Source organism: Pseudonaja textilis, chromosome 4, assembly GCF_049901715.1.
Source record: "Pseudonaja textilis isolate UNSWEBS1 chromosome 4, rPseTex1.2, whole genome shotgun sequence".
Classification (NCBI taxonomy): Eukaryota; Metazoa; Chordata; class Lepidosauria; order Squamata; family Elapidae; genus Pseudonaja; species Pseudonaja textilis.
Genome location: NC_141993.1, coordinates 49,672,512 through 49,696,604, shown reverse-complemented (window position 1 = coordinate 49,696,604; position 24,093 = coordinate 49,672,512). Strand labels below are relative to the sequence as shown.

Sequence of the window (24,093 nt, the reverse complement as noted above, 5' to 3'; positions counted from 1 at the left end):
ATGTCTCAGACAGGCTCCTCTTTCATTTTCACAAAGATAAAGTGAGGAAGGGGTTAGGGTTAGCCATTTCAATAAAAATAATTTTAGACCTTTATGACATTAGTTTGTTAGTCTGATCTGCACTTCAGGACTGCCAACTATAGACTTTACCTTGCTTCCTGCCTCAACCAAATTTCATGAAGTAATTGGCTTTTCTTTTATGATCTTACTTAGGAATGTTAGGTCTTCTTTGATAAGCAGAGATGCAGAGTACCAGGGTCAGAATACAGTAGTTCAGCAAATATAATACCTCAAAAAAACTCCTATTCATTACAAGTTACACATTGTTACACATCTCAAAGAAAGAGATAAAGTTGGTACTCAGAAATCAGAAGGAATGCTTATCACAGTGCATTTATCACCATAATTCAGAATTCTAGAAATGTTGGCTTTCTAGCAATAAATATTGCACTAATTCATAGTGCTCGATTGATCGTGCTTGGCATTAAATGCCAGCAGAACCATCTAAGCCTTTAAAACTCTTCATTGGTATGACACACAAACCAGGATCTCTGGGCTGATGTATTGCCAATAAGTACGAGTTGAACCCATCATTGGTTCTTGTCTTTTGATTCCAGACTTCTTAAGAAGAGAAACGCCAATGAAGTTAAGTTTGCATATTATGATAAACAAATTATGAAAGAAATTTTCAGGGGCTCATTTAACTCTTCCTACTGAGAAGCTCACCATTACATACGAACAGAGCAGTACATGGAAGAGTCTATTTTCAAGTCTTATAGAACAGCAGTCCCCAACATTTTGGACAGCAGGGACCAGTTCATGGTGGGGGGGGGAATCCATGAACTGGAAGGGGTGTGTGCGCTACCTAAATCCCGCATATATGTAGATGAAGCTTTGTTCAGTAGTGCAGTCTGGTTCCAAACAGGCTGCGGACCAGTACTGATCCATGGACTGGGGGTTGTGGACCTCTGTCCTAAAAGGCACCCTACTAAACAGATTGTATATAGTATTTGTAACGGAATTCTCATTCTGAACATTTCTCTCTTTTGTATAAATATCCCTTATTGTTACCTCTTTCTTTTATTGTCATCACCTGCTATTTCAATACTATGCTTTAGGTATCACTTTTTCCTTCACTCATCCATTTTGTTTCTTTCAACTACTGTACTGTGTTTTGTTCTCTATTTTTCTTCATATTTTCATTTTTATCTTGAACATCTCTTTATTCATTTGCCATTTTTACATTATAATTGCTCTAACCTACAGGACACTTGCAAAATACACAGGATCTTTAATGCGGAACATTTGAAAACACTTTTAAAAAGCTTCAACCTGTATATTTGAATAACCACATCAAGAAACAGGAACAAAAAGTGTCCCCACCTGCCACCAAATCAAATTCAATGAAGTATACTAATCTGTGACATCTCCAGAAACAGAAAGTGACAATGCTGGCTAAGAGAGAGAGAGATATCTGTCAGAGTTGTGAAAACTGCACCAGTTGCCTCTCAAAGTTTAAGACAGTTCATAAGAGGCAAAATGCAATAGAGAATATTTTTTTCCATTCCCTGTAATCCCTACCTTCTTCTGTTTCTATTTAGTGCAAAATAAATTACTGCAGCTCTTCTATATAGTAATGTTCACTTTATATTTTTCAAAGAAAGGGGTAAGGGTGGAAAAAACTAAGACAAACGTATCACTGCAGTGACTGAATGTACAGATAGTCCTTGACTTACAACCAACATTGAGCCCAAAATATATGTTGCTAAGTGAGAAATTTGTTAAACGAGTTTTGCCCCATTTTACGACTTTTCTTGCCAGATTTGTTAAATGAACTTGTTACTTGTTCATTGCACTTGTTAAATTAATAACACAGTTAAGTGAATCTGGCTTCCCCATTGATTTTGCTTGTCAGAAGGTTACAAAAGGTAATCACATGAGCCAAGGACAGTACAATCATCATAAATATGAATCAGGTGCCAAGCATCCAGATGTTGATGACGTGATGCATATTCTGCAACGGTCATAAGTGTGATAAATGGTTATAAGTCACTTTTTTCAGTGTCGCTGTAACTTTGAGGTTTGATGCTATTATCTTATTCTACTGCACCAAAGGGAGTCAAAAGTCAACAGCTTTTCTTTCTTTTTTCCCTCTGCCCAACAATTTTCCTTCCCTTCTCCCTCCCTTGCTTTCCCACTATTTTTTTTATTTAGTATTATCAACTAGTAAAAAATTAAAATAAAAAGTAAAACATTGACTTATGACTGTTTTTCACACTTAAGACCATTGTAGCATCCCCATGATCCAAATTCAGATGTTTGGCAACTGGTTCATATTTATGACAGTTGTAGTGTTTTGGGGTCATATGATGCCCTTTTGCAACCTTCTAACAAGCAAAGTCAATGAGGAAGCCAGATTCACTTAACCCAATTAATAACTTAACAGCTACAGTGATTCTCTTAACAACTATGGCAAGAAAAGTCATTAAATGAGGCAAAACTCACTTAACAAATGTCACACTTAGCAAGATAAATTTTGGGCTCAATTGTGATCATAAGTCGAGGACTAACAGTATGGATATATAACAATATAAACCAGCTAAGAAATCATATTTTTCAAGCAATCTATCTATTCAACATGGAATCTCAATAAAAATTATGAATATTCAACTGTGGGACCTAGTTACAGATTTTAAAATCAAATTAGAATGGAAAATACAATCTCATTATTTTAATAACTATCTGATCAGTACCTAAAGGACAGTACTAGTTCAATTATCAACTTATCTAAAACTAGTTAATGATAATCTAATGCAAACCACATTATGTTATTACTATGCACTTTCTTGCAACCTGTTTAAAATGAGACTTCCAGGTTCATTTTAAATTATTTAAAACAATTTTCTTAGCTTTCCTGACAAAAAGAACAGACCTTAATTTATGCTTCCAAAAATCTATCACATATAGATTAATGAGAAGCCCAGCTTTTGCCAGACAATTTGGACATCTTGGCCAAATTTACAGAAGCTAACTTTCTTTTGCATTTACAATGCTATTCTAGCCAAACAACCAATGTGCATACATTGGCAAGACAATATAGAAACGAAAATAGTTTTAAACATACTAACATCCTAGTTTTGGGGCATCCAGTCAAGCTACGCAAAGAGGTGTTTTTGTCCCTTGCATACTCCCAAATGTGGAAGTAGGATCAGAAACTGGATCTGGAAAAAAGGGTAAACAGCATGTTAGTTAAATTCACAGATGGCACTACTTGGGTACTGCTATAAACATTAGCAAGAACAAAAATACAAATGGATTTTGGAAGACATGAAGGAAAATGCATATTTCACAAACATGACAATGATATGCAATCAGAGTTCAACAGACAATGAAAATGCTTTCCAAAAATCCCAATATACTAAGAGCAGTGAGAGATAAGAAAACTGCAGAAGTAGAAATGTTTCATTTCTCAGCCACAATAAAATCACTCTCGCCTCACTACACCGAGTAAAATTAACCATGGACACTTTCTATAGAAACCTTCATTTACTTTCATACACATGATCCTTGTACTCTAGTTACAGAACCTTTAAAAGGGAAAAACGGCATTTCCTCTCTAAGAAAGATGCAGTAAGCATGCTTAGGAAGCAAAAGGTACACATTCCTATTAAGGTATTTAGTTTTCTACCTAGATTTCAAGCTATGTGGTAGAGACAATTTTTTTCTACACTGATTTTATTTCCATCAAGTGTAAAAAAATTAGGCCCAGAATTTACAAAAGAAGAACACATTTTAGCTTCTTTTGTCAGAATAAACTATTGTTTTAATGGAAACAATTCAACAATAAATGCTTTTAAAATAAGACTGAAGGTTCACTGGGCTTTCCAACAGAATCTAACTGAAAAATTATGAAAAATAGTCTAGCAATTCCTTCCTTTTTTTTTTTTTTTTGGCAGAAAACACCTTCTGGCTACTTTGGTTTCAAGCAAATAGTACAATGCAATTATATGGATTTGAATCAATGGCAGTCTTTTACATATTATTCTGGTTAACATATACGGCTTATCTCATGACAAAAGACAATACAGCACTATAGTATAGATGACTTTATGTATTTCTCTTCATACTGTTTTCAGCACACTATTAAAAACAACCTGGGAAAATAATGTGTCAACAAATAGCAAGCCTCAACAACTGTACTCGGTCTCAAAAATAAATGTTTCTTGATCAACAGACCAATTATCTCTCATAGACTTATTCTCTATCATTTTGTAAATCCATTTTTATTCAGAATCTATTGAGAATTATTAGTTTGCAATTTTGTCTGGGATCTTTAGTTTGCTTGTACCACACTTGGCCCCTCCCCCTCACAAATAACCTTATATCGTATAATTCAGAAGGATTGGAATTCAGACCTTCAGGACTAAAAATACATATACACACACACACTTCCTCAGAAAAAAAACTGGTAAAATACATGTAAGGTAACAATAAATTGCAAAGTAAAATTTTAGAATCTAAATACTGAGATATGACAACATATTGATTATATGCCATCAAGAAGGGATTGAATCATACTGACTACATAGACAGAAATGCTGAAACTACTTGATATAACATGGGCCAACTTCAAGGCTTATTACTGCATATCATCAAACAGAATATTTGTTTAAACAAAGAAACATCTAATCATACAAAGGGGAAAAAAGAAAGGCAATACTATTTTTAGGAGAGGGAATTGTAAGACAGGATTTTCTTTCATTATCTATAGAATATCCTGCATGACATCAAAATATTCAAGCAAGCTATTTATTCAGAACCATCTTTAACCTAAGGGTAACTTTATGAGATACTTTATTATGTTTAGCAGAATGTGTGCATGTCGCTTATAAAAGGCACATTCATGTACACACTGCAGCTTTTCCCTTTGAAACACATGCATGATGGAACCCAACCCTTTTTCAATTATTATTTTTGCATCTGCTAAAGACAAAGACACTTTTAAATACATTGGTCACTTCACACTTGATGAAATGGCAATGTATGTTTACATATAAGTTGTTTCCTTAACTACAGTATATGTCCCTGAGTGCTTAAAACATACAACTGCACGTTTTATAAAATTTAACTTGCTTTAACATTTTTCATTGCTTTAAAAAACCATGAATATATTTGCAAGTATGCTGCTAAGAAATTAGGGAACTCTGCAAATAGGAGTTCATGAAAATAAGTGTTACTGAAGATAACAATTATGTAAACATAATTGTTTTATATTTGAGAAAGAATAGGTTATCAGTTGTCACATATTTTACATACTGAGGAGTTCTTGGTTAATAAATATGCATCAACAAAATACCATTTTCACTCTTTAGCTTCCATCTCAGAATGTAGCTTTTTGAGTTAAGTCATTCCCTCCTCAGTTATAAGACACATTTAATGTTTCTAAAGTCCAGTCAACCCTCTGGAATATCTCTCTTGAGGTCTTTGATTCACCATATAGTGATTATCTATAAATTATCCCCAGTGAAAAAGACTTCTTATCCTTTTTTTTTTAACTAAGATGTGTCTCCCATTAGAAGAGGCTACAATAGAATTTAAAAAATTACAAAGTAGATCAGCATGACACAATCTTTTATAATCAAATGTTTAATACAGTTCTACCACAAGGTTTATAAAATTGCTTACCAGACATAAAGGAGGAAATGACTTTCATTCTTGGATAGCTGAAACAATTTCTGCATAAATTATAATTTTTCCTAATCTAATTATTTTCCTAAAAATTAATGTCTCACTTTTGATAATCATGGAGTTACAATACAACCTTGGATAATTGTAATGAAATACTCTTTTGTCTACTTTTATCAATGTATACAATCTTGAGGGAGTCTAATGTAAACATAAATTTATTCTCAATTTCTGAGATTTTGCTACAGTTTCCTATTATTCAATTTTTATGACTTTCAGAGATTTGCTAGCTAAACAGTGCACAACAAATTAATAACTTTGACATTTTTATGTACCTTCCTAGTTGTGTGTTCACCAACAAAGTACTACCAGATGCCTGGCAAAGGAACATAGGGCGCTTAACATTAACCTCATTGTCATTCTTTTGCCAGAGGCCTTTCCTGAACTTCATCTGTCCTGTATAACTGAATACTTTTCTCTGAAGACAGGATTTGTTTCATCAGTATTCTTTTCCAAATCAGATAGTGCCAGCTCTTTCAACTTCTGCTACATTACCTATAAATATGATAAAATTATACTTATAAGCAAAAGACTAAAATATTCAGTTACAAATTCAATTATGTTTCTGAGAGTATAAATTTAATCTACATAAAAAGATACATTATCACAATTATAGATTTTCATCTTGTGGTTCAAAAAGTCTGAAATTCAAATCTGGCAAGCTGCTATATGTACATTTAAAAATTATACACAACATCAGGCCATTTTTTTCTTCACCTGACATAAAATAACTACACGTTTGAACAGTGGAGCTGCAAGAGATGAAAAAAACCTCAAGATGAGCTTCAATATCTGCAAATAGGATAACCAGAAGTAATAAATGTACAATAATGGGTATTTATTAAGGATTTGGAAAGAGATGGCCATTAACTGCCAAATGACTGAGTAAAAATATTTACTAGAAATATTTAGAAAATATTTCTAAATATAATCTTTACCCTAGAAAGTTATCTCAAATAAATCCTAAAATTCTCCTGGTAGAATAGCTATTTATAAGTTAGTATACTAACTATAATGGGATTTTTTCATGAAAAATTTATGAAAGTGCATGAATTTTTTTTTGTAAATTTATTCCCTGCATTCCAATGTGTATAAATGGCATATTTTATCTGAAACCAAATAATTATTTTCTCACTTGCTCTAATATCCATGCCAACATTTTAAAATTAAGAAAACAAATCTGAAGGAGTTATTCCATTTGCAATAATTCTTATTTAACAGGATTAGGTGAAGTCAGTTAGTATGCAACATGCAAATCAAAAACAATAACATATAATCTTATTGGTACCAATTATAGTCCTTTTATTGTGTTATAAAAGATAGATTTTGATAACTTGTTTTTTATTTACAAATCATCATTTCTATTTGTAGTCCTGACATACAGGCAAACATTAAGGAAATCATAATATTTATTTCTAGTTTCTAAACAGCATATAGCATTTACTCCAAATCTCGGAGTTTATCTTGATAAAAGTAGAATAACTCATTTCTAAGCAAGTAATATCATTTTTAAGAGCTATTTCTGTATCCCAAATCAAAGCATACAAGTAGTGTTTAAAATATGTAGTTATGCCTTTATATATTTCAGAGTGCTTAAGAAAAACAAGATTCATGATCTTATTTTAATGATTTTATATCACTCCAATATAAACATGCCATTTTCCTTCTATTTCCTCTCCTTGTTACCTTAAAAAGGCTAGATTACCTGCCTTGTACAATATGTAAACAAATTGAGTGGAACCTAGCCTCTGAAATAACAAGATATCTTTTTCAGTTCTGCTACCTAACATTAGCTATGCAAACAAAACAGATACTATTCTATATTATCAGGCTTTCCTTTCTCATAAATGAAAATGAAATTACGTACACAATTGTTTCACTTCTATGAAATAAGGACCAGAAAATACCTTAATATATTCTAGTAATTTTATGAGAGCTGGTACATGAAGTAAATACCACCTCATAAAATGAATCAATGTGAAGTTCAAACTATTAGGTACAATACTATCAAGATAAAATATCACTAACACAATTATACTTTGGACTGTCTAAAATGTTTTTGTACTTTACCTCCAAAAATAATCTGGATGACTAGGTGATTAACCTTCACAGTTTAGTCATTTCCTTCATATCTTTTGTTTACACAAGAGGGGGAAAGTACACCCAAATGGAAACTGGGGCTGCAAAGAAGGCAAGAGGAAAAGGAGTGAAGCATTTAGCATAGATAATATTTTTCCCCAGTGTACATTACGTTGCTAAAATAAAAAATAATCTCCAAGTCAAGTTCAGCTTTTGGAGACTTCATGGATACCATCCATGTAATTTTTGTGGCAGCAATATGGAGCTGCCAGTGCCTTCTGGGATATTGTTTTGATTTCCAAGTCTAGCCTACTGCCTGGAAATCCCTGGTGGTCAGTTTCTGAGCCTAAATAAGGTCAGCTAGATGTTACCATCTGCTCGGAAACTGACTGGTAAAATTACCCAAACTGCTTTATAGCTGTCCTTCCTTTGAGCCTATAACTAACTTTAATAGTTCTATTTGAGTAAGAGACCATTAATTAATACATTCAGAAAACCAGTTTAAACCCCAAGCCCTCCAAAATTGAAAGTACAATTCAACCCAAGAAACCTTTCCAGTATTTTTCCTAACAAATGTGCTGGATTACAAACAAGGGCAATACAGGCTGATGTACACTCAGTACATCTGGAGAACATCACAATGAGGGACAGTAAAGAATTTGTGAAAATAGATGAAATGAGAGAATACATGAATGCTAAATCAAGTGATATAGGTAGCAGCAAAATTATTCATCTCCTAGTAAGATCCTAGTAACCAGAGACTAATCTGTACAAACTCTATGCACAAGAGTCTCCTTAAAAGAAATGTGTTAAATGCCTTACATTCTTCAGGATTTTTTTAAAAAGCAGCACTAAAATATATTCATAAAATATTTTTACATTTAAAAAAAACCTTCTAAATTACTTTTATGACATAACCTTCATCAGATATGCTTACAGCTGGCAATATATTCTCACATACCATGAGCTATTTTTTGTACAATTAACCAAAATAGTTTACTGAACAATATACTAGTGGAACAAAAGTGATTATTCCATGTTTTGAATTCAAATAATCAATATTTAGAAGAGAAAAGGTAAGTACATGGTTAAGAATAAATAAGCATATCATAACTGAATCATAATAAAGATCATGATTATTAAACTGAATTATGCTTGTGCTAAAATTTGTGGGTTTCAAAATAAAACAGCAGTAAATATTTTTATGATCATGGTAAATGTATTCTGGCATGTTTCTTTTGCTATTTAAGAAACAGGATCTTAATTTCTACTACCCCTACATGTTAAACAATATATGCTTGAATTCTAAGATACACTTCCTTGGCAATAATGTCTCTAAACCAGTGAGTATACTTCCAAATATGCATGCAAAAGATTACATTGTAAACTTAGAACTCAGAAGCCAAGTACTGAGTTAATAACAGTACAAACACATTACTCTTCAAGAAAACCAAGAAAATATATGCAACATGAATTACAAAAGATGTTTAAGATATAATCCTATACTAATTTACCTTGGAAAAAGACTCACTGAACTCAGCCTGGCTTAGTGCTGTACAGACTTGTACAGGATTGGAGGCATTGTTAATTACTGAAAGGCGCCTATATTGTTGATACATTTTTAAATTCAATCAGATAGCAAGCCTTGTTTCCTAAATTAGTGCATCCTTTACTTTCATCTTTGTTTTATCTCTAGCAGCTAGTTATGATTACAATAACAGCTACCTTTTCAGGAAAAAACCCATGTACAGTACCAACTTTCAAATCAGTATTTCCTTTAAAAATAGCTTAAGCCGCAGGATCTATTTTTGACCAACATCTAATTTAGATATTCAAAATATGAGCTAAGGACCATTATCTTTCGACCCTATCACCCCAAAATAAGTTAGGCTTGTGCCTAAACTCGTGCTAAGAAAAGGCTACTCCTTAGTTACGGATTATAATTCGGCTGTCAAAAGGGAAAGCCAGGAGCAAGCGGGATGAAGGGGGTGGGGGGAGAGTGGCCATGGCGATCCGCTCGTTAAAATCTGGGGAATATGAGAGGGGCGTGGTCACCCGGAACGATTCGATTCTACGATCATCCCCCATCAACGGCAACTTTCTCCAAGTCGCTCAGCTTCTCGTCACGGATGTGCCTGGCGCGGCGAGGGCTTATCTAAACACTTCCTTCCTTCACCCGTTCCGGCGGATACCAGACCGGCCTAACCCCTTCCCCCAAACAAAGGGCCCTCTTCCTCTCCCCCAAAGGGGCGGGAGGCCAGGCCGGAGTGGGCGGGGCTGAGCCTAGGCCGCGGTTGCTCCGTGAGGCGCAAATGGGGGAGGGGTGGAGAGCGCGCGAGAAGCGACCGATCCGCGCGGGCGGGCGCGTGCAGGGCCAGCCGGCGAGCGAGTGAGCAGGTGAGAGTGAGTGGGGGGGGAAGGGTGCGGTGCGCTGTCCCCTCGCTGCAGGGAAAGGGGGAGGGGGGTCAAACAGCGGTCAGCCTTCCCTCCTCCCAGAGGGTCTCCTCGCCTCCCCCCTTGGTCCCTCACCCACACAGCGCAGCAGCCGGTGTCGCCACGAGTCGAGCTGGTGGCGGAAGCCGCGCCTCTCGATGGAGCACTTCTGCCGCCCGCACGGACTCGCCATCTTCTGGGGGAGGGGCCTCAAGTCACCGCCGGCACGCCTGCCATCTGCGTCACGCGCGCGTCAACGCGCACGAGCCGCGCGGGGGGCGGGGCGCAACTCTCCCTGCGACCGCCCAAACCACAGTGGGCGGGTTTTGGTTACATGGCAATCATAGCTGGGATAAAAGCTTCTGTTATTGGCAGGTGGGGAATCTCTTCCCTAGTCCCACCCACCCCCTTCTCCGCAGCCCTGAATCCCGCGCATGGGGGGTCCGCTGAGTTCGGGCAGGGATGCGTTCCGGCGAAGGCGACTTTCTCTCTCCCCAACTAGCCTGCAGACCATTGGACGCGGAAGTCCTTCCAAAGATAAAGTTATACTTCACGACAAGAGTTAAATTTGACGTGAAAATAAGAGGCATCCCTTTTCAATCTTTTAAAGAACAAAACGTATTTCTAATAAAATATAATTAAAAATATTGAAACGGCATGCGGTTATCTTGAGGTATGCTTGGTACAATTTCATGAGCTCTGCAACATTGCCTTTCATTTTTTCAAATTTCCCACAATAATGTTAAAAATGTAAAGTATTAATTGTAAGGATATATACTATAGAATGACGTCCTGAGCCTGGATGTTCTGTATTCAAACCTGATATATTATGAAAAATGCTTCTTCAGAAAAACTATATTGAAACCACGTTTGGAATATTCCACCACAACTTTTATATATTTGTAGGGTATCCCAAAATCTGTTCTTCCCCTATCCAGAAAAATTAGATATTTCACTGCATTGCCAAATTACATGGCATTTTGAATGAGAAACGATTGGAAATGTATGTTATTTCCATAATAGTACAATATTTATATACTAAAAAACTGGCCAAAGAAGAAAAAATGATTACACATAACAGGAAAAATCTGGCAGAAGGCAATTAAGGCAGCAACTCCATTCCAATTCAAAGCTACATTTTCTGCTGCATTTTTCTTCCGTAAAATGTGCTCCATCTCAGATACTAAAGATAACTCGTTCAAAATAATCTGTAGGTTTACAGCTATTAAAACTCCCTGGATTCAGTCTGCAACAAAAGAAAATTGAGCCACCAGTTATATCATTACAATGAAAATACTATAAATATTCTAAAATCTTTCTGCTTTTGTAAAAAAAATATTACTATGTCCTTTTATTGTAGGTTACATTAGGCAACACACCTTTTCACTAGGCGAACAACCATAATCCTTCACAAATGTCCATTTCTTATCATTATTTTCTAGGTAATCCAAACTCCTCTGTCACATTGAACATTTATAGACTGCTAATTTTACCATGACCAAAGACAACAGATTATTTCACCCACTTATCATATGAAGGAACAAACTGTGATGAGTAACATCTTCTGCCATATGCTTTCAGCACAATTAATATTTTGTCTCCTAACACATCTCACAGATATTGGTCATATTTGGCAGAGTGTCATGAAAAGAGCCAGTCTCATCTGTCACTGCATAATTCAGAAAACATGTAGTGTGATGCAGCAATTTCTGTATAAGCTTCTTCAGTACATTTTGACAGCTTTATTATGGGACAAGAGGACCTGACTACAGTGGTTCATGCCCTTATCTGTAACCAGTTAGATTTCTGCAACGCTGTATGAGCTGCCTTTAAAGTCCACCAGGAAACTTCAGTTGATGCACAATGCAGTGGAACAGGTTATTCATGGACCAGAAGTTGTATTCAGCAGGTTCTGACCAGTTATGGAGAACCGGTAGCGGAAATTTTGAGTAGTTCGGAGAACCGGCAAATCCCACTTCTGACTGGCCCCACCCCCACCTATTCTCTGCCTCCCATTGAGTCCCAGCTGATTGGCTGGGCCTTCTCTGGTTGCCCTGCACAGGAGAACAGAGCTGGAAAGCAAGTTAGTGGGGTGGGGAAGGAATGGGATTTTGCAGTAACCTTCCCCCAGGAGTAGGGAGGGAATGGGATGTCCAAGTCTCCTTGCCCTGCCACACCCACCAAGCCACACCCACCCACCAAGCCATGCCACACCCATCAAGCCATGCCCACAGAACCGGTAATAAATTTTTTTGAATCCCACCACTGGTATGGACTGTTGGGCACGTATTATATCTGCAATGGCTGCCTCTTAGCTTCAATTTTAAAAGCTGGTCTTAAACTATGAAACTCTTTATGGCTTAGCGACTGGTTTCCTACATCTCCCTGTTAGAATTGGTCTGACGGTTTTTGATCCGGCTGGAATTGTGCCCCAATTCCAGATCATGAGGGGCACTATTTTTTGGTAATGGGCATGTCCTTTGGAATGACCTGTTGGAGGTTCATTTGTCCCCAACTTGTCTATTTTCCAGCAAAAGTTGAAGACTATATGTTGTTTCTAGAAGATTGCCACAGCTCAACCTGTATTGTGCTGGGCTTTGTTTGCCTTATTTGCCTAAGTAGCTTTATTATTCTTAAATATTTTTTCCATTTTTTAGTATTTGTATAAACTCAAAGTTACTAATGTTCCTTCCTCCTTGTTTTTCCCATGACAATTCTGTGGGATGAGCTGAGCTAAGAGAGAATGGCTGGCCCAGTCACCCAGCTGACTTTCATATCTAAAATTTAAGATCTGGCCAAAGCTAGGAAAATTATATTGGATAATTATAATGAGGATGCTAAGCTGGTCAAGTAGTTTGCCAAGGTTATATTTTACCATTGCCCCAAAATTGATAATCTTTGTTTGATACAGATAGTCAACTTAAAACCACAATTGGGGCCAGAATTTATTTGTGCTTTCAGGCCATTCACTGATTTTGTGTGTGTGTGTGTGTGTGTGTGTGTTCCTTTAGTTACTGTAGATATACACATAAAATGTAGAAATATTTATCCTTTCCTCAGCCTAATAATAAACTTGCTGAGGACCTCATGCAAACTCTGATAGAGGACCCAAGATTGAAGATACAGACCACCCATAAGGGTAATACAGTAAATTTTTTATGTATCAATTGCTTGATCATAAGTTGAGTGAAATCATTAGTTTCATTCATGGATTTACAGAAAATTGTTTATGGTTGGGTAGGGAACATGGCACTGCACATTAGGGGACTTTGGCTGAAAACACTGAATTTTGAGCAGAACTTCTACTGGTGCATAATCCATAGGAAGTACAAAGACCATGAAGAACTCATGTATTATCTTCAGAAATATAGCAGAAAAACCAGATATTTTCTTTCAAAGCTTTCATTGATGTATTCCTCCTTTAATTTTCTCTTTGGTATTCATTATGAACTTCATTAAAGTACTAAGAAACAAATATAATGAAAGAAATTATCACAATATATGAATGAGCTGCTGAATAATACACAAAGAAATTCCCAGTTTTTTTAATAGTTAAATTAGCAATCAAATCACAACATTCCAATGAGCATCAAAACTAAGAATAAGCTACAAGTAGTCCTTGACTTAAGATCACAATTAAGCCCCAAATTTTTATCTTTAAGTGAAAAATTTGTTAAGTAAGTTTTGTCCCAATTTATGACTTTTCTTGCCACAGTTAAGTGAATCACTGCAGGTGTTAAGTTAGTAACACAGTTGTTCAGTGAATGCGGCTTCTCCATTTACTTTGCTTGTCAGAAGGTCACAAAAGGTGATCAGGTGACCCCAGGACACTGCATGGTTATATTTCTTAAAATTGGATCTAGTTTCCTAGAAATGTGGATAATTGTACAATTAACTATGGGTCTGAATGGATACCATGGTATATTGATGATTAGACATCACTTGTACCTATTTGGAATCTCTAGAATCTCTTCTAGAATATGAAGTCACCTGTCACATAGTTTCAATAGATTATTTTTCATAATACTTCCATCTTGTGACAAACCATACTCCCAAACCAGCCATTTTATAGTAGATAAGTAAATATGAATAGCCCAAATAGGTCAGAATTCACATCTAATGATTTCCCATCTCATGAAAAAACTGAAATTTCAAATAAAGTAATTCCAGTTGACAGTGGTTGAACAAAGTCTGTCTTCATCTTTGCATGTTTTAGATATTTGCATGCTAGTGAAAGATAATATATCTTTACTGATATGCTTCACACATATAGAAAAGTGATTGAAGTTTTGTTACTCAAAGGATCCATCCAAAGCATAACTTTTTGGCATTGAATCTAGCAGTTCATGTTATTTCAACATTGAAGAAAATCAACAACCAGAAAATAACTTCTTGACTCTAAGAATCCTGTACACATGTGAAATGTAGACCAGAAATACTACTTGGACTTTTTCCCTCAATATATAAACAAGCATAATGTTTTTATTCATATCTAATTTTATGAAGTTCTGTGAAAACAGATTGTTTTAAGTTATATATATACAAAAATATTGACAATTCAAAAGTGTTCCAAACTTCCAAGCGCCACTGTATGCTTGAAATGATTCCATTCATGTCTGTCCTATAGCTTTGAATGGAATAAAGTATAAACCTCAACACAATACATTTGTTTTCTATCTCCACTTGCAAATCCTGTGCAGGGCTACTAGAACCTTTCCAGCCCCAGCTATATTATTCATTAACTGCTGTTTGTCACTCCCCTCATACATACTAGATTTTTTAAGCAACTCCTTGGACCTTTGGAAGTGACAAAGTTCACACCAATTATTATCCTGAAAAGAGAATGAAAGTTGGCACGAACTCATTAGCAATTCTAAATCTCCTTGTGAAAACGCCACAATTGGTAACCAAGAAATTTGAATTCTGTGGCAAGAGTTTATTTTTAATTTTTAAATAGGATATGCTATTTCTCACCTATCTGCGCCTTCTATAAGGACAGTTTGCTATGAAAAATATACAAGTAGATAACAGCAAAAAAGAACTCAAAGCTAAATGGGTTAGATTATTGAGGAAGATTACAGAAACTTTAAGCACTTAGTATCACCTTATTTTCTTAGGATGTTATGACCACAGATCAAGAAAATGAAACAAAACTCGAAGATTGATATGGACTTGAATGCCATTCACATAATCTATTCCATCTCATTCTGTGAATAGAAACATACTAAGAACTACACTTAATTTAGTCCAGATTAAAAATGTAAAAACACATAAACCTCTTTTCTCTCAAAGTCTCTGCCCATCTTTGCTCAACTGATACTCAGCTTTCCCTATCAATTGGAAAAGAAATTTGGAGCTCTGCTGCTTAGCTTCCAGACTCAAATTTGGTAAGAACCCAACAGTCAAACATAATGAGAAGCTAGTGGATAAGGAGAAAAACCTGTTTTTCTGTTATCAGCCTGTTAGGGAAGAGCAGATAAGCAGCTTGTAAGAGAAATTATGCATAGAAATGCTCAATGGGCCAATTTGGTTTCTCCATCTGGTGTAATAAAAAAAATTGGGAATTCCAGTTTCAATTCAACAGTGCACACAATAAATATACAGGAGTCTTTCCAAATCTTACACTCTTCAAATATATTGGCTTATAAGACAACTATTGATTACACTACTTGCGAAGTAAAGAAAATATTAGGCTAGAGTAAGGGTCTTCAAACTTGACAGCTTTAAGACTTGTGGACTTCAACTCCCAGAATTCCTCCTCCAGTTCATGTTAGCTCAGGAATTCTGGGAGTTGAAGTCCACAAGTCTTAAAACTTGCCAAGTCTCATGACCCTTGGTCTAGAGGAAAGACAAACTAAAAAGTATGCTGCATATTGTAGTACTGCAGATTTTAATTTTAGTAATGGTGACTACCTGTCCTGTGGCTTCCTGTATGTTCAAAAGAAACTGTTACTACAAAGAAGATTCTCAGACTTCAGGGTTGAACTACCACAATAATACAGTCAAAGAGAACCAGTATTTTATAGAACTACACTGCAATGGATAAAAATGTACAAATAAAAAGAATTTCATGGCATTAGAGAGTCTCAGAAATGGCCTCATCTACAGAGCCAAGTTGCAACTTCTATCCCAGGCCTGTCATACTGGTGACCCACTTACCTGGATTCACAAAGGCAAAAAAACCATCGTGCTATGTCGTGATCAAGTTTGACAACCATGATTCTAGACTATTTGAAGGCAATGTTGATCTGGTGGGTTGTATAAGATAGAGTCATATTCCTATTTATTCCTGTTGTTTGTATATCTCAAGCCTGTCCCTATTTGGGTCTCAGCAGTAACACATTAAAATCTAGTACAAAAGTTCCAGATATCCAGCAACTGAACGAGATGGATTATGCAAAGAGCTTCATTAGCTGTTATTCATTTATGGAACTGGCTAAAAGAACTGCTTCACATGCATTAAAGCAGGCTTGTCCAACCCGCGGCCCAGGGGCCGCATGCGGCCCAGGTCGCCTCGTAATGTGGCCCAGTGCCCACCCCAACCATCGTGCCACAGCCAGCGAGGAGGAGGAGGAGAGGCAGGCGTGAGGCGGGGCGAGGCGAGCGCCAGGCCAAGCAGCAAGAGAAAAGGCGGGCGCCGTCAGAGCGCCACCTCCTGCTGTTACCGCCGCCGCTTTTGCCCCTGCCACCGCTGCTGCTTCTGCCCCCGCCGCTGCTGCTGCTGCTTCTGCCTTCCAGTCCTGCCTCATCCAGCCGGGCTATTTGCAGGAGGAGAGGTAGGCGTGAGGCAGGCGAGCTGTCTCCCCCCCGCAAAATTTGGCCGGAAAATAAACTGTAGACTGATAAAAAACTGCGATAAAAAAACCGTGATAAAAAATAAATAATTTTTAATAAATAATAAATAATAAAAACATCTCACTAACTTTATTTCCAAATAAATTTAATATGTTAACTATGTTTTCTATGTTTTTTTGGGATGATCGGGTATCGTTACTGTTATTTTATTTTATGTGCGGCCCAAACCAAATTTTCATCTTCTAATGTGGCCCAGGGAAGGTGAAAGGTTGGACACCCCTGCATTAAAGTGTCCAATTCTTTTCTCCTATTCATGCATGTAGTATTTACTGCTATTAAATGTAATTTAGTTATATAGGAAAAAGATGCATCCTGTCATCAACCCACATATGCAGTGAGCTGCACTCTCGAAACACAGTGAAACGTAAAAAAAGCAGAAGCCACACATTATCAGAGCAGGCTGACAAGTGCCACCAGGGGACACAGAAATTTTGGCAAAGAGTGGAAAGGAGAGGAAGCATCCTGGCAGTAGAATTTACAGGCTCCCAAACTCTGGCATTTGGTTGAAAGAATGAGAACATAGAAAATGGTGTGAAGAATGATGAAATATTGAATAATGACTAACTTGGGAGTGGATGTACTGAACAGGAATGCATTTGGTGAAAACTGAGGATTTTTTTAAATTCTACATTCAGGCACTAGATGGCACCATGAATTTATAGGCATTATATATTTTCTGGGTAACCAAGGTGATTATCACAACGAATTTTCTCAAAGCAATCCGGGATCCGAATTGCTCTAAACTGACATGCCACAATTGAATTTTTGACTTATCATCTGTTTCAATCAATTAAACAGTACTCCTATAAACATTTACTGTTGGAGTCATTAGAGCTGTAGTTGCATACCGTAGCTTTATGTCTATGTTTGGGACAGGCGGACTGGGCTGCTGAGTTTAAACCTCCACCATAATCCTGAAATTATGCTAGTACAACATGCTTCAATTCTGTTTTTCTTTTACTGGAAAAATAAAATACTGTGGCATGAATACTGTAATATGAAACCATGTTCTATTCATACTGTAAAATCCAAGCCTTGCAAGCAGTCCCTTCAAAACGAAGCAATGGGCAATTCCATATACATAGCCAAAGAATAGGTAGGTAGACCTTCATTAGTTGAGGATATTGTCTTCCCATGGTGGTGGTGGTGGTGGTAGTAGTAGTAATAGTAGTAGTAAATAATTCAATTTTTTTCTGGCTTCAGTATGTTCTTTGATTTATGCCTATTGCCATCAAGTGGCAAACGACAACACTATTTGTTCTCATGCATCAAGGAAGAATATCTCCCATAGAAACAGCATCTCTGAAAACCTGCTGTGTGTATCCAAGTAGAACTGTCATCACTTTGGCTGGGCTTTTACAAACCGCTAAGGCAAAACAGGTTGAGTAAATTATCAGGTTGTGAGTTGCTGTTCTGTCCTTTGTTGTTATCTCCCTTCCCCCACCTTGCACAAATCCTCATGTTGAACTATTACTTCTAGCTGACAACAAATTTTCTTTAACATTTTCAAATCTGTTTTGTAGGTGATTTTAGGATGGAATACATAGGATAGCACAAACCCATTAATGGAAATCAGTGCACGGACCTGTTGAACCCTGGTTTGAGTTCTAATGGATGGTATAAGGGTCATGAGCAAGAACTGCTTCATATAAGTAGTCCTCAACTTTTGGACCATGTGACTAAAATTTCTGTTGCAAGTGGAGTCATCACATAAATGGACCCAATATTACAACCGTGTAATAATCACAATTGACTCATAGGCTCTCTAAGCAAATCCAGCCTCCCCAGTTGATGTCCACCACCACCCCAAGAAACCGGCTGAGAAGGTATCAAATTGGGATCATGTGACCACAGGATGCGGCAACCAATTGTAAATGTGTGCCAGTTGCCAAGCATTGAAATTGGAATTGCATGACTGTGAGGGTTGTGCAATGGATGTAATTGTGAGGACAGGTTGTAAATAACTTTTTTCAGCCACCCTAACTTTGAACCATTGTTATACAAACAGTTAAACTGAGGACTACCAGTAAAATTAATTCATGTTTCAGTTCAGAAGTATGTGGAACAATGTTTTACTGGATATAATCTAGTTTACGTGTCAGAATTAAGCAAAACTAGCAAACTTTTATTTCTTCTGGCAGTTTCATTGGAACTTTTAGCCAGCAAAATGAAATGAGGTTTCAGACAACACAGTCAACCAGAGTAAAATGCTCAGGATAAAGGCTCAATGGCATGAATAATTCCTTGTTTTTGCAAATCACTAGGAAAATCAGAATATGCAATTATTTTTTGCATAAAATGCAAATAACATTGAGTTCACATCTTTATCCACATCTTTAACCATAACCTTTTTTGTAGAATTTGTTAATCAAGATAAAAGGAGAATTTTAATTGTTTGCTATAGAGATTTATAGAGATGAAAGACAGAATAAACTAAAAGGTAAGAATAAGCAGGGATTCTTAGTAAGAGAACAAAGCCAGGGCTGTCAAACTCTGGATGCGTCACGTGCTGGCCACGCCCACGCCTGGTTTAGTGAAGGGGAAAAGTCGCAATATGTCACATGATACCACTGTGATGCCGTGAGTTTGACACCCTTGAGCTAAGTTATCCAAGAAACACAAAATGTTCTCTGCAGCATTTCATTCCCAACCATGTAAAGCCTACAACCCTTTAAATAATGAAGGCAGCTTGTAATTGCTCCATTGTTGCCTGCCATCTTCCCCCACCCTGCCTCCTGAGTATTGGCCATTGCACCCATTGTCTGCTGTCTGTTTTGGGTGGGTGATTAACTTTGAAAAACAATTATTAAAATTAACCCTTGTGGTGATAGAATGAGAAACAGCCATAGATATGTTAAGTCTATAATTGCAATTTTATTGTCTGCATAGCAATTAAGTGGACTAGAAATTGTCAATGTATTTCCATTCCTACCCCACTTGTTAAACAAGGGTCCTTCCATTAAATAGCCATTAGGAAAAACCTAGAATAATTTTTTTTATGTTTTATATTTCATTATAAAATCATGCTCGACATGGAGCTGGGCTAGAGGGGGGCTGCAACCAATCCGAGGTAAGGCTGGTGTAGGCAGATGCCTACTGGGCAACTAGGAGCCCAGGAGAACTAGCGCTACCTCCGCAGACTTCGCTGAGCCTGCTTCAATAAGGTGTCAAAGTCAAGAGCATCGTATTTATTCTTCAGATGGGCAGGTTGAAAGTCATCTTGGGTGGAATCTGAAACCACAAGAACAATAATTCATCAGAACTAGCAACCAGATATGCACATTAGAAGTGTTAGTTCCTTGCTCCACACAGACTTTAGTTCATAATGATTAGGTTTGCATGTCATGTTAAGTCATTTTGTGGTCTGGTTTTTATTTAATGAGCTACATGAAGCCATAAAAAGTGTTATTTGTAACTCATAATTTATGGGTCAAAGCAATGTGACTTACCACAATATCTAAACTCGTGCACAGACAGGCCTTATAAGACAAAATACAATGCAAACCAAACACTAGTTTAGCCTATAGCTCCAACACTTAAGGTCAAACTTTCTGTGTTTTCATTTGGGAGCACAGTCCATGTGTATTTCAGATTTTTGTTCCAATCTTCTGCACAAAAATGTATCATTGGATACCCAGCATTTCAACTCATCGATCTCCACAATGGACTCACCTAAGTCAACATAACTTCTTTTACAGAACTGTCGACGTCCTCCAAAGCCCAGATCAAATGGCTGTTCATCAGGACGAACCAGTGCATGTCCACCTTCTATAGCAGCAAAGGCATCTTCAGCATATCGATAAGTCACAAAGCCAAAGTTATCCCTACCAAGCAGGACAGTTATGCATTAAAAGACTCTGCATCATGATATATATATAATGCAGGTTAAGCAGGGAAGAAAAGAGAAGAATTGCTGCTTTTTCTGAACACCACATTTCTTTCTCTCTCTTTTTCATTAGCTCAATATTACCCAGGAGGTTGACACTTGCCCACAGGAAAGTCACAGCTGCCCCTTACCTATGCTCCCTGAAGTGCAGTGTGCAGTCTTCAATGTCCCCAAAAACAGAGAAACGATGTCGCAATTCTGATCGTGTCATCCTGTTGTGGATCTTACCAATGAAGACAACGCGGCGTTCCTCCTATGCACACAATTTAGGGCCAGTATTCAGTCACAGCTCTATTACTTGGACACTTGTCTCTTGCCAGACAATTCAACCCACTTTCTTAGTAAACCATGATCTGAACTAATCCTTCCTAGGGTGTGGATCACAATAGAACAGTGGTTATGATTGAATCTGAATTATTAAAGTTGGATAATACTATTGGATTTAGCAAACAATATGGATTCTGCTCAATCCATGTCTGATATATGGAAATGTTTCTGTAAAACTTACTCCCCTGCAATTCTTTTCTAGGGAAGAAAATTCTACATAGAACGGACTTTTTTTTAAAGTAACTCTAAAAAAACAGCCTTACATGGAGGTTGTATTCTTCCCACAAAATTATTGTACAATACATATACTCACGATTGCACGTTCTTTATATTTGTTTTTCTGCCTTTGGTAATGTTCATAGGAACTGCTGGAATTGTAGCTTAAAAAAAAACCAGAGCACCAGAGATACAAAATTACAGTTTTATTCAGTGTTTATTAATAACCCTTCCTATCCTATGGAAAAATAAAAAAAGAACATCTTGATACTTTGCTTAGGAAATACAATCAAGATAGAATATCTCCATTTGATATTTGAACACAAACAAGACAAACAGAGGCCACAGGTTGCTTGCAAGAAAGCGTCTGACTCTAAGTATCTAGATGAAACAAAATGATAGTACAAGAATTGCTCATAGAGAAAAGAAATCACAGATTTTCCTATTGTATGCATCTGAGGTTAAACACAGTATTATTATGGTTTCTTTGAGAAAAAAAACCAATTTAGTATGAAAACAGTACTTATGGGAAGAAATATTATCACAAAAAAACTCAGTTTTCAAAAATAACTTATTACTTTGCATTAGATAGAATCTTTATATAAGATTCACGGGGTTTTGCCAAATATTTCAAGTAGAAATAAGTAATTTATGTTTCCACACATTACTGGACTACCAGCATTAATTACCATGACAACTACTAACAATTGTAGTTCAACATCATATAAAAAGCCAAATTTTCTCCAGGCATGCTTTGAAACCTTATAAACCAACAGGGAAAAATACCCCAAAAAAGTCCAAAAAGAGAAGAAAATCTAAATTGTGAGTAATTTGACATGATTTCTTAGACAATACTTCAGCTTGTAAGATAGTTTGATTATATTGTACTGTAGATTCTAGAATCTAGACTAATCTGTTTGACTCACTGTATATCATCTCATCCCCAAATAATAATTTGGGTTTGGATTAGGTAAAGAGCTATAAAATAACAAGGATGTTCCAAAAACAGAAACTTTGCTAAGATATTTCAATGCCTCAAAAAACTAGGAATCAAGGAAAGGACAAATTCCATTTTCTTACCTTTTCCTGCAACTATTCCTTCTGTGCGGAGAAGGGGACCTGAAAGATGACCTTGACCTGTAAGAGGAATTGGAGGGAGAGCGGGACCTGCCCCTTGAATGGCTCCATTTAGTGGGAGAAGAGCTGGAATTCCGTGAGCGACATCTGGGAGAAGAAGGAGACCTGAATATGATCACCTATTAGATCAGTATCTAGCATCTAGCCAGAGTTGGTTTTTTGGGGTCAATTGTAACTTGCATAATGTTTGTGTGAGCATTCAATCTTTTCGAAAAGAACAAAAAATTACGAGGTTAGGAAGAACATTTGCTATAGGACAGATTAAGATGTATGCCAGCATTTGCTGAGAATAACTGCCCAAATATTTTCAAAAATATTTAAATCTTTTTATCAAGTTCTAAAAAGTAATCATAGCTCAGGAGTTAGGCCTGTGGTTTGTATTTAGAAGATCCCAGGTTCCATTGCAGGAATCTTTAGTTAAAAAGATTAGTAGTAGGCGATACTAAAGACCTTAATCTCTAGTTAGTTTAAACACTACAAAGCTAAATGAACAAATAATATGACACTGTACAAAAACAGATTATGTTGCAAGAAATAAACACATTTCAAACAGCATTTCAAACATATGTGCACCAGCTTTCTGCTATTTTATTCTTAAAGTAGATGAAATACTGTTAAGTGCCACATATGGTCAGGCACTATATTCTATTGCAAATTGGGAAATCAAGCTTTTTAAGTAGAAAATATGAATTTATTTGCTTGATATATATTTTGCATTTATTTATATTCTATTTATAGAAAAAAAACTGCAATAATTCATAAGGATTAGCAAGTCTGATAAGACTGATCTACGAACTAACAATTTTGAAACAATTTCCCACTATTTTCTCATGCTATAATAGAGGGATCACATACTAACTCATAACGTGATTCACTTAATTTGTAACTTAACATAGTGCACTGAACCAGTTGTTGATGTTTGCAAATAACAATTTATGGTTCAGCATATTATTTACTAAACTAAAATAGAAAACCTTCAGAAAAATAAACAAACAAAGCCAATGAAAAAAATATTAAACCTAATTGTGGCTTTCAGGAAAAAAAACAAAATTTAGGTAATTAAAATGAGGACAAAAGAAAGCTAGAGACAAACTGGACAGCTTACACATTATCTCCAAAAGGAGGAATTAAGTTAAATTGCTCTGAGAGAAAAATCACCCTGGGCATCCTTATTCAACAGGACACCATATGCATACATACAGCCATTCCTAAAATATATATAGTCATCCATTCCTAAAACAGCAACCAGTTAACAAAAGCTGTAAAGAATTTATGACATCCTTTAAATGTCATAAGTGGAGTCTATCAAAGATCTTCCCAAAGGTGCTTTTCAAAAGACAACCAGACTTTTGAAAAGTACCTTTGGGACAACCATGACCTGGATGATTGAGAATCTTCATAGACATCTGCCAGAG

General features: G+C 36.5%; 2 protein-coding genes and 1 long non-coding RNA gene across 15 annotated transcripts in view; 1 reads left to right on the top strand and 2 right to left on the bottom strand.

The window, feature by feature from the left end:
- LCOR (ligand dependent nuclear receptor corepressor) overlaps positions 1–10,515 on the bottom strand; it is a 72,019-nt gene extending 61,504 nt beyond the window's left edge. For 2 of the 12 annotated variants that reach the window (XM_087932892.1, XM_087932896.1), the window contains exon 1: positions 10,358–10,473. Coding sequence is in view for 2 of the 12 variants with exons in the window: in XM_026701195.2 (XP_026556980.2) it covers positions 10,354–10,450 (97 nt within the window). In the remaining 10 variants the exon portion in view is untranslated. Of the gene's footprint in view, positions 1–3,128; positions 3,222–6,020; positions 6,241–7,815; positions 7,926–10,353 lie in introns of those variants that run through there. The other 10 variants (XM_087932893.1, XM_087932894.1, XM_087932887.1 and 7 more) reach the window with 10 other exon arrangements.
- LOC148125825 (uncharacterized) lies at positions 10,095–21,241 on the top strand. The gene is made up of 3 exons (XR_015743521.1): positions 10,095–10,221; positions 13,318–13,396; positions 21,072–21,241. It is a non-coding gene; the product is annotated as an uncharacterized LOC148125825 (long non-coding RNA).
- PPRC1 (PPARG related coactivator 1) overlaps positions 19,967–24,093 on the bottom strand; it is a 20,005-nt gene continuing 15,878 nt past the window's right edge. For both annotated transcript variants that reach the window (XM_026701184.2, XM_087932897.1), the window contains exons 10-14: positions 22,622–22,765; positions 21,639–21,705; positions 21,130–21,251; positions 20,785–20,936; positions 19,967–20,343 (exon numbers count right to left, since the gene is read on the bottom strand). In XM_026701184.2, the coding sequence (XP_026556969.2) occupies positions 20,240–20,343; positions 20,785–20,936; positions 21,130–21,251; positions 21,639–21,705; positions 22,622–22,765 (589 nt within the window). In that variant the 3' untranslated portion in view covers positions 19,967–20,239. The remainder of the gene's footprint in view (positions 20,344–20,784; positions 20,937–21,129; positions 21,252–21,638; positions 21,706–22,621; positions 22,766–24,093) is intronic.